Source organism: Oncorhynchus keta, chromosome 5 (genome assembly GCF_023373465.1).
Source record: "Oncorhynchus keta strain PuntledgeMale-10-30-2019 chromosome 5, Oket_V2, whole genome shotgun sequence".
In the NCBI taxonomy this organism is placed as follows: Eukaryota; Metazoa; Chordata; class Actinopteri; order Salmoniformes; family Salmonidae; genus Oncorhynchus; species Oncorhynchus keta.
The window spans coordinates 6781123-6796340 of NC_068425.1; the positions used below are offsets into that span (position 1 = coordinate 6781123).

Genomic DNA, 15218 nt, shown 5'->3' on the forward strand with positions numbered 1-15218 from the left:
TCAGAAAGTTTTTTCAGCAGACAATATTGAATATGAAAAACTGATGAAACAGTTAGCTATTTATACAATGGTGCAGGGCTTCATCTTGGCAAATGAGGGCCATGGTCAACCACATTTTCAGATTCTGCCAACAATAGGCACAGAGCTCACAAGTTAAGTCTGTTGTGACTTTCTTTTAATCTGGCAGTTAAATCTGAAGCATGATTGTTCAGTGTTATATGAACACATTGACAGGTTACATTGATTCGGTAAATTACAACTTTTTACAGTTTGTTAATTTCTGGTTAATAAAAAAAAGTATGTGCCCTAGATTAGCCTTTCTAAGGCGCTTACCAAGACGACGGAAATTATGACAATGATGTTTGAGTTTGGCCTAATGTGAGTGAATAGGAAAGTCACTTTGATATATAGACACGTAGAATGATGCTGGTGATGATGCTGATGGTGATGTGATGATGACGACATTAAATACCTGTTGTAAATGTAATTGATCTGACATGATTTGAAAAGGAACACACCTGTCTATATAATGTCCCACAGTTGACAGTGCATGTCAGAGCAAAAACCAAACCATGAGGTCGAAGCAATTGTCCGTAGACCTCCAGGATTGTGTCGCGGCACAGATCTGGGGAAGGGTATCTGTAGACCTGTAAATAGCTGTGCAGCGACGCTCTCAACCTGACAAAGCTTGAGAAGATCTACAGAGAAGAATGAGAGAAACTCCTCAAATACAGGCGTGCCCACCTTGTAGCGTCACACCCAAGAGGACTCGAGGCTGTAATCGCTGCCAAAGGGGCTTCAACAAAGTACTGAGTACAGGGTCTGAATACGTATGTACATGTGATATAATATAATTGCAAAAACGTGAGATTAATGTAACTGTATTTGTGCAGTCAATTAATTACAAATGGGTTAGATTGGTCGACAGGTCTATTTCGGTAGCCTACAGTCGTGTTATTAAATGTATATTTCATTATATTTTGGTTTATAGAATATAGTATAATCTGTACATTCTTCCATTTCCACACGATTTCATTTCGAAAAACCTCACAAATTCAATAACTGTTGTCCTGAAATGATGAAACCCCACAGTAAATTGGATTGAGTAAATGTAACAACGACAAAGTGATTCAAAGCACAACCATTCAATATATGCTTTTGTGTTATTTTAAGCCTTTGCTATTAGAAGTGGATTCATTTTGCTAAAGTAGTGTTTTGCAGAACGATGAAGTGTCTCCATGAAAACGTATAGAATGGTAGAACAACTGTTTGAAACGATTCAATGTAGTAAGTAAGTAAGTGGTATTGTCATATCAAAGAATACATTTTAAGTTGCTAGCAAAAAACCACACTCGTGCATTCAGATACATTCGTTGTCTGTCTGAAAATTAAATTTCCTAGGTAATCCTCGTGCCTTTTGTTCCATGGCAGAGTTTGACTAGAATGAGCAAATACACTTGATATTAAATGACATATGCTGTCAAAACCATCTCTCTCTTTTGGGAAAAATAAATGTATGTAAATTAATGTGCTACACAATTCTTTGGCTACTTTAAAAGTTACAGCCTTTACCGACCTGTTGATAATGAGTGTCTTCAAATAACAAATGAATGTGTTGAATGTTGATGTAAAAATTCTCTTGCAAGCACTGCACCCGAAACGACCGCTCTATGTAATTAAAATAAAAATGGTATGGTCAGGCAAGATGTCAATTGCGTCCAGATTTAAAAATGTTACAACCACTGTATATCTTCAAACATGTAGATAAAACTAGAAATGTGTTTTCATGGATTATCCTTCCTTGCATCTATAGTTCTGTGACAGTAGTTGTTTGTTTCAACCCCATCTCTCAGCTATTTACAAAAATATTGTTTGAGTGTGTGCTTTGGTTTTGTCCGAAATGCAGAGTTCCCCTTTAGAAAGTCTTTCTGTACAAAAATGAATGCATGAAGGAATGAATGTAAGAATGCAGGCATGAATGCATGAATGCATGAATTAATTATTATATAAGATAATGAAAAAAACAATATGAGAATAGTTGTATGTATTTTTTTTATTTAATTGTATTATAAATAAAACACGAATAAATAAATACATTGTGTACACATAAATATCAGTCTACCAATATATATAAATAAATAAATCAGTCATTCAGTCAATCGGGCAGCCGGCCAGTCTGTCAGTCAATATATATATATATATATATATATATATATATATATGTATATATATATATATATCAGCCATCAATCTATTAGCCAGCAGTGATGATTATGTGGTTCTCCTCACGGCTTGACTCTGCTGTCAATGAATTTCTTCAACTGCACCAAGTTTTCACGAATCTCCTTTCGCACAATCTCCCATGCGCATGCGCTGTGTTCCTGGAGAGCGGACAAGATATACATTTTATGTCAGTCAACTCAACTACTGCAGGTGTTGTTGATCCAGCGCATCCATCGACATAAAAACGGCACTTGGCAATTCCAAGTTTCAAATGTGAGTTGTGGCATTGAGATGCGTCCTATTTGTGGTGATCAAAAACTTTTGCTGGGATTAATTTAGCCTCTATTCGAGGACAGTTGATATTGGACCCACCTTCTCTTTCAAGACGGTGTTCAGCTTGTTGAAATATGCTTTCAGAGTAACCGATCCTCCATCTCCAGAGGATTCCCAAACACCGCCCACGACCTGGAGACAATATAAAATGCTGGTGAGGGCATGCATTTTGTCTTATAAGACGGTTATGAAAAGATTAGAAAATATTTGGTGTGTTTGAAGTGTTTAAATTATTTAAATACCAATGCCCACGATTGTCTGCCCCAAAATACACTGAGTGTACACCACATAAGTAACACATTCCTAACATTGAGTTTCACCCGTTTTACCCTCAAAACAGCCTAAATACGTCAGGGGCATGTGTTCCACCGCGAGACTGGCCCATGTTGACTCCAATACTTCCCACAGTTGTGTCATGTTGGCTTGATGTCCATTGGGTGGTGGACCATTGTTCATACACAAGGGAAACGGTTGAGCATGAGAAAGCCAGCGGTGTTGCAGTTCTTGATACATTCAAACTGGTGCGCCTGGCACCTACATCCATACTCCTACATCCAGACATATTTGTTCTTGCACATTCACCCTCTGAATGGCACACGTACACAATCCATGTCTCAATTGTCTCAAGGCTTAAAAATCCTTCTTTAACCTGTCTCCGCCCCTTCCTCCACACCAATAGGAGTGGGTCTAACAAGTGAGGGATCATTGCAGGTCTTGTTAATGTTTTGTACAATCTGCGTCTAACCTTCAGACTACACAAGAGGGGTCATACTTACACATAACTCTAAGTTTTGAACTTGACGATATATGACGTTTTGGAACATGTTAAGTTTTGTTCTGTTCCACGTGACTGGCGTCAGACTGTTGTTATATAATTGTTCCACATATCGCATAGCCTCCAATGCAACCACAGAGACGTCCTCACCCTGAATAAAATAAAACAGGGTTTTAGGCATTGGGTGTCGAAATAAATGGTTAAACTTCCAATTTACCATACTGTACTTTAGTTATACTGTACTTTAGTTTATCAATATACTGAAGTGTATCCTACTTCTGTGTTCTTGTAAAGATCCTCTGGAAACATTTGTTCGACGTTTTCTTCTGCACACATAAGTGGAAAGAGTCCACCCTGAAATAGAATTCATATCAATATCAAGAAGTAAACTATATTGTGCTAGTAACCTTAAATTAAACATTGTGGTACAGAAAGTGAAAGTATTGCTTAAAAATAAAATTAGCTATAATAAAAAAAAATAGAAATGTGAATATCATTGCGAATTTTGCTCATCAATTGTGCACACCAAATAGCGGACTGGTGCAGTTTATTTTCCTCACCATATCTGAGAGCAGGTCTATGCTCACATCGTTCAGCTTCCCCAACCTAAACTGCGTCCACCTGCAAGGTTTTGCTGCTGCTGTGCCTTGGCAGAACAGAGTCAGGCAAATGCTCAACCATTTCAATACAGCCATGTTTCTTTTATAAGAACTTGAATGGAACAGCTATTAAAAATGATTAACGACGGATTATCTTAATCTTGATTGATATGATACCTAGACTGTTGAAGTTGCCCATTTTATATAACCCAAGTATCGCTACGTAAAGGTATCAAAATCCCTTTGTGGTGAAGAAGGTGTTTCATGGTTCAGACTTTCGCTTCCCTTTATAAGCCCCAATTTTAGGGGGTAATTCTTAATTATGCTATTGTAAAACTAATCAGAAAATGTTTAGCTATCAAGTTAACAGTTTTCATATGTAGAGAATTGCACTGTAGCAATGCATTTCATGCTAACATAGCAGCATATTAGCTGCAGGTGTCAAAATGTAGGCCATATTGAATATTAAAAACTAAGAAAACCATGGCTATTTTTTATTTCTATAATACAATGGTACAGGGCTCTCTCATATGAAATGAGGGCCATGTTTAGTAAATATGCTGTAGTTTTGGATATTGCACACCACATTTTTCAGATTCTGTGTAGAAACGTATTGTTTTTTTTATAGGAGTAGCATGGAGATTTTTGCTCACACTGCGTTTAATCTGTTGTCGACTCTCTTTTAATCCGGTCGTGCAGTCTGAAGCATTTACTGTTCAGTGTTAATATTGCAAATGTTTGAAATAACAAAATGTTTTATTAATAGAGTGACTGGTAATGTTGAATGAAGGCTAAAGCCGCCGCCTCGAAAATCGAGAGTAGAGTGCGGTGGTATTGCGGTGGTGTTGCCAGCATGCTGGGGAATTACTTTTCCTTTTCTCTTATGCGCTTCATTCTTATTAAATTGATTCGGTAAATTCCAAGGGGTCTTTTTAATGTTTGTTAATTTTTGTTTAAAAAAAGAGTATATGCCCTAAATTAGCCTTGACGGATGTGTGAATTTGACCTAATGTGAATGACGATGATGCTAATGATAGTTATGGCTGCTTTTTTTTAACCATGAAAGTCCCATTCAGATGTAGACTCATAGGATGATGATGATGTTAATTGGAGGTGTAGGTGTCTGATTATGCAGTTTTTATGTTAAGCCTTTATATTAACCATCTGATCATGGCATTGATTGTTCAAGATTGTTGGCAAATCAACAAATTAATTGATTGTTTTAAATTAATGATTGTTTTCAAACTTGAGATGAATTTCGATGCATTTGTGCAGTCAGTTAATTACAAATGTTGCTAAATGGGTCAACAGGTTTATTTCGGCAGCCTACAGTCGTAAGAAATAAATATATTACATTACTAATTTGTAGTGCATAGACTCGAGTAGAATCTGTAAGTTCTTCAATATGCTTGCTGTTTATTTTTTTGCTGTGTTTATGTGTAGCACTTTGTGACGTGCTGCTGTCTAAAGAGCTTTATAAATACATTTGATTTATTCATTTATTGAATATCCACAGGATTTCATTTCGAACAACCTCCCAGGTACTGTTTTCCCGAAACGATAAAACCCCACAATACATTGAAATGAGTAAATGTAGCAGCGATAAAGGGATTCAAATAAAACCATTCAATATAGGCTTCTGTGTTGTTTTAACCTTTTGCTATTGAAGTTGCTTCATTTTGCCAAAGTAGCGTTTTGTAGAACGACGTAGTGTCTCCATGAGAATCTATTCTATCCAGGAATTTCCAAGTTTTATGAAAGGACTGTGGGCTGCCTCGTAGGCCTATACATCTTTTTTTGACCTAATTTTTTTACCTAATTTATTAATTGAGAGATACTGTATTAGGATGCCACTTAAAAGTTGTATTTCTTTTCGATATATCACTCAGCTAAATCAATTATTATTTATATGTTTTGCCTACAATCTCGTTCGGGGGACTAAACTATTATCTTTTGAATGTTTTTTTTTTCCCCCTTTCCATGTGTTCTTTCTTATTTTCACACCAATTATAGTAAGACATACAGTAAGGTGTTTAATACAATGGAAAGTCTTTATAAATAAACATCCCACAGTGGCAAGTGGGAGCTAAAAGTTCCTGGTCCCCCAAATGATCCTCTACTCCTCACCCATATCTCCCCTTCTACCCCCTGCCCCAGTGTGATTGACACATGAAAACCAACAAGAAAAACAGTAACCCCCCACAAAGTACAAAAACACATTAAAAAGAAACAAAACAAATAGAATATACACTATATATTCAAAAGTATGTGGACACGCCATCAATTTAGTGGATTCGGCTATTTCAGCCACACCAGTTGCTGACAGGTGTATAAAATCAAGCACACAGCCATGCAATCTCTGTAGACAAACACTGGCAATGTAATGGCCTTACTGAAGAGCTCAGTGACTGTCAACGTGGCACCGTCATAGGATGCAACCTTTGCAACAAGTAAGTTAGTCAAATTTCTGCACCTGCTAGGCCGGCAACGGTCAACTGTAAGTGCTGTTATTGTGAAGTGGAAACATCTAAGAGCAACAACTGCTCAGCCGCGAAGTGATGGGCCTTACAAGCTCACAGAACAGGACCGCCGAGTGATGAAGGGCGTAGTATGTCAAAATTGTCTGTCCTCGGTTGCAACACTCACTACCAAGTTCCAAACTGCCTCTGGAGGCAATGTCCACTCAATAACTGTTTGTCGGAAGCTTCATGAAATGGGTTTCCATGGCCCAGCAGCCACACACAAGCCTAATATCACCATGTGCAATGCCAAGCAGTGGCTTGAGTGGTGTAAAGCTTGCTACCATTGGACTCTGGAGCAGACGAAAAGCGTTCTATGGAGTGATGAATCATGCTTCACCATCTGGCAGTCTGACAGATGAATCTGGGTTTTAGCGGATGCGAGGAGAATGCTACCTGTCCGAATGCATAGTACCAACTGAAAAGTTTGGTGGAGGAGGAATAATGGTCACGGGCTATTTTTCATGGTTTGGGCTAGTAAGCTTCCAATGAAGGGAAATCTTAACACTACAGCATACAATGACATGCTAGACGATTCTGTGCTTCCAACTATAATGGCAAATTGTGATTGTATGCGTCCATCCACCTGAGTATGTGACTAACCTTGTAAAACTGTGCGAAACTGTCCAATTATCAAATCAAATCAAATCAAATTTTATTTGTCACATACACATGGTTAGCAGATGTTAAATGCGAGTGTAGCGAAATGCTTGTGCTTCTAGTTCCGACAATGCAGTGATAACCAACAAGTAATCTAACTAACAATTCCAAAACTACTGTCTTATACACAGTGTAAGGGGATAAGGAATATGTACATAAGGATATATGAATGAGTGATGGTACAGAGCAGCATACAGTAGATGGTATCGAGTACAGTATATACATATGAGATGAGTGTGTAGACAAAGTAAACAAAGTGGCATAGTTAAAGTGGCTAGTGATACATGTGTTACATAAGGATGCAGTCGATGATGTAGAGTACAGTATATACATATGCATATGAGATGAATAATGTAGGGTAAGTAACATTATATAAGGTAGCATTGTTTAAAGTGGCTAGTGATATATTTACATAATTCCCATCAATTCCCATTATTAAAATGGCTGGAGTTGGGTCAGTGTCAATGACAGTGTGTTGGCAGCAGCCACTCACACTGTTAGTGGTGGCTGTTTAACAGTCTGATGGCCTTGAGATAGAAGCTGTTTTTCAGTCTCTCGGTCCCAGCTTTGATGCACCTGTACTGACCTCGCCTTCTGGATGATAGCGGGGTGAACAGGCAGTGGTTCGGGTGGTTGATGTCCTTGATGATCTTTATGGCCTTCCTGTAACAACGGGTGGTGTAGGTGTCCTGGAGGGCAGGTAGTTTGCCCCGGTGATGCGTTGTGCAGTCCTCACTACCCTCTGAGAGCCTTGCGGTTGAGGGCGGAGCAGTTGCCGTACCAGGCGGTGATACAGCCCGCCAGGATGCTCTCGATTGTGCATCTGTAGAAGTTTGTGAGTGCTTTTGGTGACAAGCCGAATTTCTTCAGCCTCCTGAGGTTGAATAGGCGCTGCTGCGCCTTCTTCACGACGCTGTCAGTGTGAGTGGACCAATTCAGTTTGTCTGTGATGTGTATGCCGAGGAACTTAAAACTAGCTACCCTCTCCACTACTGTTCCATCGATGTGGATAGGGGGTGTTCCCTCTGCTGTTTCCTGAAGTCCACAATCATCTCCTTAGTTTTGTTGACGTTGAGTGTGAGGTTATTTTCCTGACACCACACTCCGAGGGCCCTCACCTCCTCCCTGTAGGCCGTCTCGTCGTTGTTGGTAATCAAGCCTACCACTGTTGTGTCGTCCGCAAACTTGATGATTGAGTTGGAGGCGTGCGTGGCCACGCAGTCGTGGGTGAACAGGGAGTACAGGAGAGGGCTCAGAACGCACCCTTGTGGGGCCCCCGTGTTGAGGATCAGCGGGGAGGAGATGTTGTTGCCTACCCTCACCACCTGGGGGCGGCCCGTCAGGAAGTCCAGTACCCAGTTGCACAGGGCGGGGTCGAGACCCAGGGTCTCGAGCTTGATGACGAGCTTGGAGGGTACTATGGTGTTGAATGCCGAGCTGTAGTCGATGAACAGCATTCTCACATAGGTATTCCTCTTGTCCAGGTGGGTTAGGGCAGTGTGCAGTGTGGTTGAGATTGCATCGTCTGTGGACCTATTTGGGCGGTAAGCAAATTGGAGTGGGTCTAGGGTGTCAGGTAGGGTGGAGGTGATATGGTCCTTGACTAGTCTCTCAAAGCACTTCATGATGACGGAAGTGAGTGCTACGGGCGGTAGTCGTTTAGCTCAGTTACCTTAGCTTTCTTGGGAACAGGAACAATGGTGGCCCTCTTGAAGCATGTGGGAACAGCAGACTGGTATAGGGATTGATTGAATATGTCCGTAAACACACCGGCCAGCTGGTCTGCGCATGCTCTGAGGGCGCGGCTGGGGATGCCGTCTGGGCCTGCAGCCTTGCGAGGGTTAACACGTTTAAATGTAGTGGTCCTTCTGTAGCTCAGTTGGTAGAGAATGGCGCTTGTAACGCCAGGGTAGTGGGTTCGATTCCCGGGACCACCCATACGTAGAATGTATGCACACATGACTGTAAGTCGCTTTGGATAAAAGCGTCTGCTAAATGGCATATATTATTATTATTATGTTTCCGTTGCAGGCCGTGTCAGTGGCACTGTATTGTCCTCAAAGCGGGCAAAAAGTTATTTAGTCTGCCTGGGAGCAAGACATCCTGGTCCGTGACTGGGCTGGATTTCATCTTGTAGTCCGTGATTGACTGTAGACCCTGCCACATGCCTCTTGTGTCTGAGCCGTTGAATTGAGATTCCACTTTGTCTCTGTACTGACGCTTAGCTTGTTTAATAGCCTTGCGGAGGGAATAGCTGCACTGTTTGTATTCAGTCATGTTGCCAGACACCTTGCCCTGATTAAAAGCAGTGGTTCGCGCTTTCAGTTTCACGCGAATGCTGCCATGAATCCACGGTTTCTGGTTAGGGAATGTTTTTATCGTTGCTATGGGAACGCGACATCTTCGACGCACGTTCTAATGAACTCGCACACCGAATCAGCGTATTCGTCAATATTCCCATCTGACGCAATACGAAACATGTCCGATGGGAATATTGACGAATACGCTGATTCGGTGTGCGAGTTCATTAGAACGTGCCGAAGATGTCGTTCCCATAGCAACGATAAAAACATTCCCTAACCAGAAACCGTGGATTGATGGCAGCATTCGCGTGATTTCATGTCCTATTCTTGGGAGTATCATCCTGTGTTGCAAACCAGCTTGCATCTGTGTCCTTGCATAGATAAAGTCCCACCCAAGAACAGGAAACTATAAAAAAATATGTGCTCATCACTCATTGCTTCGGAATTCAGACTGCCTACACTGTGCAGTGTAAATCTGTTATTCCCTCTGGGCTCAGAGAAATAAAAAATCTAAGCTTGACTTGGGCTCCAGCAAATTGTTATTTTATAATATCCACCACACAACTTTGACAACAGTTTGGGGAAGACCCTTTCCTGTTTCAGCATGACAATGACTCCGTGCATAAAGCAAGTTCCGTACAGAAATGGTTTGTCAAGATCGGCGTGTAAGAACCTGACTGGCCTGCACAGAGCCCTGATCTCAACCCTATTGAAAACATTTGAGATGATTTGGAATGCCGACTGTGAGCCAGGCCTAAATGTCCAACATCTGTGCCCAGCCTCACTAATGTTTGTGGCTGAATGGAAACAAGTCCCCACAGCAATGTTCCAAGTTTCATCTAGCGGAACACCTTCCCATAAGAGTGGAGGCTGTTATAGCAGCACAGGGGGGAATAACATGTTCGATTAGCAGGTGTCCACATCCTTTTGGTCATCTGGTGTATAAACTTAAAGGAGAATTATCACGTGACTGACGATCAGCAACAAGTTTAATCTGCATCAGATGGTTAGATAAATCCACTCTCATTGGTTTTAGACAATAATGACATTTGGCGATTTCATACAAAATACATTTTTATTCACATTTTCAATATGAATTTTTCCACATGTTTTATAAGTAGACAGGCAATACAGTTCTATTCAACACATGTACAAAAAGGAAATGCAAAACATAAATATTAATTTATAATAATAAAAAACAACCATTTATGGATGTACATATAGTAAAGAGACTAACAGGGTCCCACGTGATTGTATATAAACTGGTAAGGGCGTACCAATCGTTGCAGATGACGTTTCGTCTCTTTCCTAATGAGCTCCCAAGACTGTGGATTGTAGTTCTGAAAAACAAAAGAAAATGTCAATATTAGTGGTTTGGACTTTCTGGCCATTATAATGATCATATTGTCTTGAACAACAAAGAAAGGCCTGGTGCAGTATATAATAATAATAATAATAATAATAATAATAAATTAAGATTCTCAGAGTAGGAGTGCTTATTTTTGATCAGTTGTGCATTTTAGGTCACTATAAATAAGGACAAAGGAGGCTTACATTTACATTTACATTTAAGTCATTTAGCAGACGCTCTTATCCAGAGCGACTTACAAATTGGTGCATTCACCTTATGACATCCAGTGGAACAGCCACTTTACAATAGTGCATCTAAATCTTTTAAGGGGGGTTGAGAAGGATTACTTTATCCTATCCTAGGTATTCCTTAAAGAGGTGGGGTTTCAGGTGTCTCCGGAAGGTGGTGATTGACTCCGCTGTCCTGGCGTCGTGAGGGAGTGTGTTCCACCATTGGGGAGCCAGAGCAGCGAACAGTTTTGACTGGGCTGAGCGGGAACTGTACTTCCTCAGTGGTAGGGAGGCGAGCAGGCCAGAGGTGGATGAACGCAGTGCCCTTGTTTGGGTGTAGGGCCTGATCAGAGCCTGGAGGTACTGAGGTGCCGTTCCCCTCACAGCTCCGTAGGCAAGCACCATGGTCTCGTAGCGGATGCAAGCTTCAGCTGGAAGCCAGTGGAGAGAGCGGAGGAGCGGGGTGACGTGAGAGAACTTGGGAAGGTTGAACACCAGACGGGCTGCGGCGTTCTGGATGAGTTGTAGGGGTTTAATGGCACAGGCAGGGAGCCCAGCCAACAGCGAGTTGCAGTAATCCAGACGGGAGATGACAAGTGCCTGGATTAGGACCTGCGCCGCTTCCTGTGTGAGGCAGGGTCGTACTCTGCGGATGTTGTAGAGCATGAACCTACAGGAACGGGCCACCGCCTTGATGTTAGTTGAGAACGACAGGGTGTTGTCCAGGATCACGCCAAGGTTCTTAGCGCTCTGGGAGGAGGACACAATGGAGTTGTCAACCGTGATGGCGAGATCATGGAACGGGCAGTCCTTCCCCGGGAGGAAGAGCAGCTCCGTCTTGCCGAGGTTCAGCTTGAGGTGGTGATACGTCATCCACACTGATATGTCTGCCAGACATGCAGAGATGCGATTCGCCACCTGGTCATCAGAAGGGGGAAAGGAGAAGATTAATTGTGTGTCGTCTGCATAGCAATGATAGGAGAGACCATGTGAGGTTATGGCTTGATGCTAGGTCAGCACTTCTCTGAGACGCTTGACACATACTGCATGGTCCCAGAGCACAAAAGTGTTTCAAAACTGCTCCTGTTTAGCCAAGTTTATATTAATTTAATTCCATGTATTAAACACATTGCCATTCGAAACCGAACTCACTATTTTTCTCAGAACCTTCCGATTCAACTTCTTGAAGTAGTGTTTCAGTCTCCTCTCAGGTTTCTTGGCAGGTGATACCTGTTGGACAAGATTAAAACATTAGCCTCCAATTGAACAAAATAGCCCACATAAATTTTCTCACTTGTACAGTTAGTAGTCTACACCTTGTTGGGGTTTGTTCCTTGTTCCTTGTCAATCATTGGCTCATTTGTGAAATTAGCATTCAGACAATAGCAGCCTCCAGTATTTATGCTGCAGTAGTTTATGTGTCGGGGGGCTAGGGTCAGTTTGTTATATCTGGAGTACTTCTCCTGTCCTATTCGGTGTCCTCTGTGAATTTAAGTGTGCTCTCTCTAATTCTCTCTTTCTCTCTCTCGGAGGACCTGAGCCCTAGGACCATGCCTCAGGACTACCTGACATGATGACTCCTTGCTGTCCCCAGTCCACCTGGCTGTGCTGCTGCTCCAGTTTCAACTGTTCTGCCTTATTATTATTTGACCATGCTGGTCATTTATGAACATTTGAACATCTTGGCCATGTTCTGTTATAATCTCCACCCGGCACAGCCAGAAGAGGACCGGCCACCCCACATAGCCTGGTTCCTCTCTTGGTTTCTTCCTAGGTTTTGGCCTTTCTAGGGAGTTTTTCCTAGCCACCGTGCTTCTACACCTGCATTGCTTGCTGTTTGGGGTTTTAGGCTGGGTTTCTGTACAGCACTTTGAGATATCAGCTGATGCACGAAGGGCTATATAAATACTTTTGATTTGATTTGATATCCTTAAGTAAATCAATCAAAAACTTTATTAATGCATTGCATACAGAAATTGACAACGGGAACATAGCACATTTGTTTCAGTGTTATCTAAAGGCTCAGCAGTAAATGTCCACTCCCCAAATTGATTTATAGTGGTATGTCTGACTAGTCTCTTATCTCTTTCACTCCCCTGCAGGGTTCAATGTCTATGAATCTCTTTTAGCCTTGTGGCACTTCCTCACAGACACCCTGTTATGACTGCAATAACACACATCTCTCAGACCGTGTCTTTATAGGCGGCAGAGACTAGAAAGGAATAGTGGAACAAAATGAAACCTTATAATGAATATATATATTGCTAATCTGTAGTCTAGGACCCAATAAATGTAGTGGGGGAGGTGTCTTATAGCCCTTCCCCTTCTATTGATATAAGCATAATAAATTATTATTATACATCAAACATTTGGTGCAGCCCCTATCATGACCCCAAGGTGAACCCCATCAACCTAAAACAGGGCTCTCCAAACCTGTTCCTGGAAAGATACGGTCCTTTAGGTTTTCACTACAATCCTAATCTAGCACAGCAAATTAATTAGTTGATAAACTGAATCAGGTTAGTTACAACGAAAACCTACAGGAGTGTAGCTCTCCATGAACAGGGTTGGATAGCCCTGACCGAAACAGGGACTATACTTTAAATAGACTCGTTACTTACACAGACATTAAGGTTCTCAAATTGGCGTTCTAGAATGTTCAGGAAATCGTCCAGATTTTTTTTAATTAGATTTTTTTTATTAGATTTTTTTTACCCCTTTTTCATGGTGTCCAATTTTTGTAGTAGCTACTATCTTCTTAACACAGCGCACTGCTTCTTAACACAGCACGCATCCAACCCGGAACCAATGTGTCGGAGGAAACACTGTGGACCTGGCAACCTTGGTTAGCGTGCACCGGCCCGCCACAGGACTCACTGGTGCGCGATGAGACAAGGACATCCCTACTGATCAAGCCCTCCCTAAGGCCAATTGTGCGTCGCCCCATGGACCTCCCGGTCACGGCCGGTTACGACAGAGCCTGGGAGCGAACCCAGAGTCTCTGATGGCACAGCTGACGCTGCATTACAGCACCCTTAACCACTGCGCCACCCGGGAGGCTCCAGATTTTTCTTGTCCCAGGTGACAGCCTTCATATTCTGGTAAAATAATGTATATGTTGAAAGATAATGATAAAATAATTCCACTCTGAAACCTTACAACTGTATGAAATTGATTAGAATCATAAAATTATAATCTGATGATGTGTGTAGGTTTAGTCAGAATTAGGTAAAACAATGTGTCTGTATAGTGGAAAAACACAGACTGTCTGAGCAAGGCGTAGCTTAGGATTTGAACTAATTAGGTCTATGATTTGATAGAGCAGTCTGACTGAGCGGTGGTAGGCGGCAGCAGGCTCGTAAGCATTCATTCAAACTTTACTGCATTTGCCAGCAGCTCTTAGTAATGCTTGCTTCACAGAGCTGTTTATGACTTCAAGCCCATCAACTCCTGTCATGCCCTGACCTTAGATATCTCTGTTTTCTATATATTTTGGTTAGGTCAAAGTGTGACTAGGGTGGGTACTCTAGTGTTGTATGTCTGGGGTTTTGTATGTCTAGGGTTTTGTATGTCTAGCGTTGTTGTAGGTCTAGGGGTTTTTGTATTTCTATGTTGGCCTGATATGGTTTCCAATCAGAGACAGCTGTTTACCATCGTCTCTGATTGGGGATCGTATTTAGGCAGCCCTGTTTCCCACTTTCTGGTGTGGGATCTTGTCTACAGTTAAGTGCCTGTGTGCACACTAGTAGCTTCACATTTAGTTTGGTTGTTTGCTGTTTTGTTTCAGTTGATTAAAAATATGTGGAACTCTATTCACGCTGCGCCTTGGTCACATCATTACGATGATCGTGACAACTCCTGAGATTAGGCTGGCAATAGTAAAGTGCCTATTCGATCATCCAATAGTCAAATGTACATGAATTACAAATGGTATAGAGAGAAATTGTTGATGCGTCATAATTCCTAATAATAACTACAACCTAAAACGTATTAACTGGGAATATTGAACCAGCAGCTGTCATATGATCTAATTTTCTGAGGAAGGAACTTAAACGTTAGTATTTTCACATGGCACATATTGTACTTTTACTTTCTTCTCCAACACTGTTTTTGCATTATTTAAACCAAATTGAGCATGTTTCATTATTTATTTGAGACTAAATAGATTTTATTTATGTATTATATTAAGTTAAAATACGTGTTAATTGTTCATTCAGTATTGTTG

General features: G+C 41.4%; 1 protein-coding gene and 1 pseudogene across 1 annotated transcript; both read right to left on the reverse strand.

Moving 5' to 3' along the window:
- Positions 1-2285: 2285 nt before the first annotated feature.
- Positions 2286-4026, reverse strand: LOC127930384 (interferon a3-like). Its single transcript, XM_052520058.1, has 5 exons — positions 3892-4026; positions 3608-3685; positions 3333-3482; positions 2596-2688; positions 2286-2381 (listed from the first exon to the last, which is right to left on the reverse strand). The coding sequence occupies exons 1-5, from the start codon at positions 4024-4026 to the stop codon at positions 2286-2288; spliced, it is 552 nt and encodes a 183-aa protein (XP_052376018.1).
- A 6618-nt stretch (positions 4027-10644) lies between these two features.
- LOC118381543 (interferon a3-like) overlaps positions 10645-15218 on the reverse strand; it is an 88372-nt pseudogene continuing 83798 nt past the window's right edge.

What these genes read in the sequence shown, in the direction of transcription:
- LOC127930384 (XM_052520058.1), bottom strand. Translation starts at nt 4,026, where the DNA reads ATGGCTGTATTGAAATGGTTGAGCATTTGCCTGACTCTGTTCTGCCAA. An exon ending in TAGACCTGCTCTCAGATATG is followed by an intron (nt 3,686 to 3,891) that starts GTGAGGAAAATA and finishes ATTCTATTTCAG; the next exon opens with GGTGGACTCTTTCCACTTAT. An exon ending in TTCAAAACTTAGAGTTATGT is followed by an intron (nt 2,689 to 3,332) that starts GTAAGTATGACC and finishes TATTGTCTCCAG; the next exon opens with GTCGTGGGCGGTGTTTGGGA.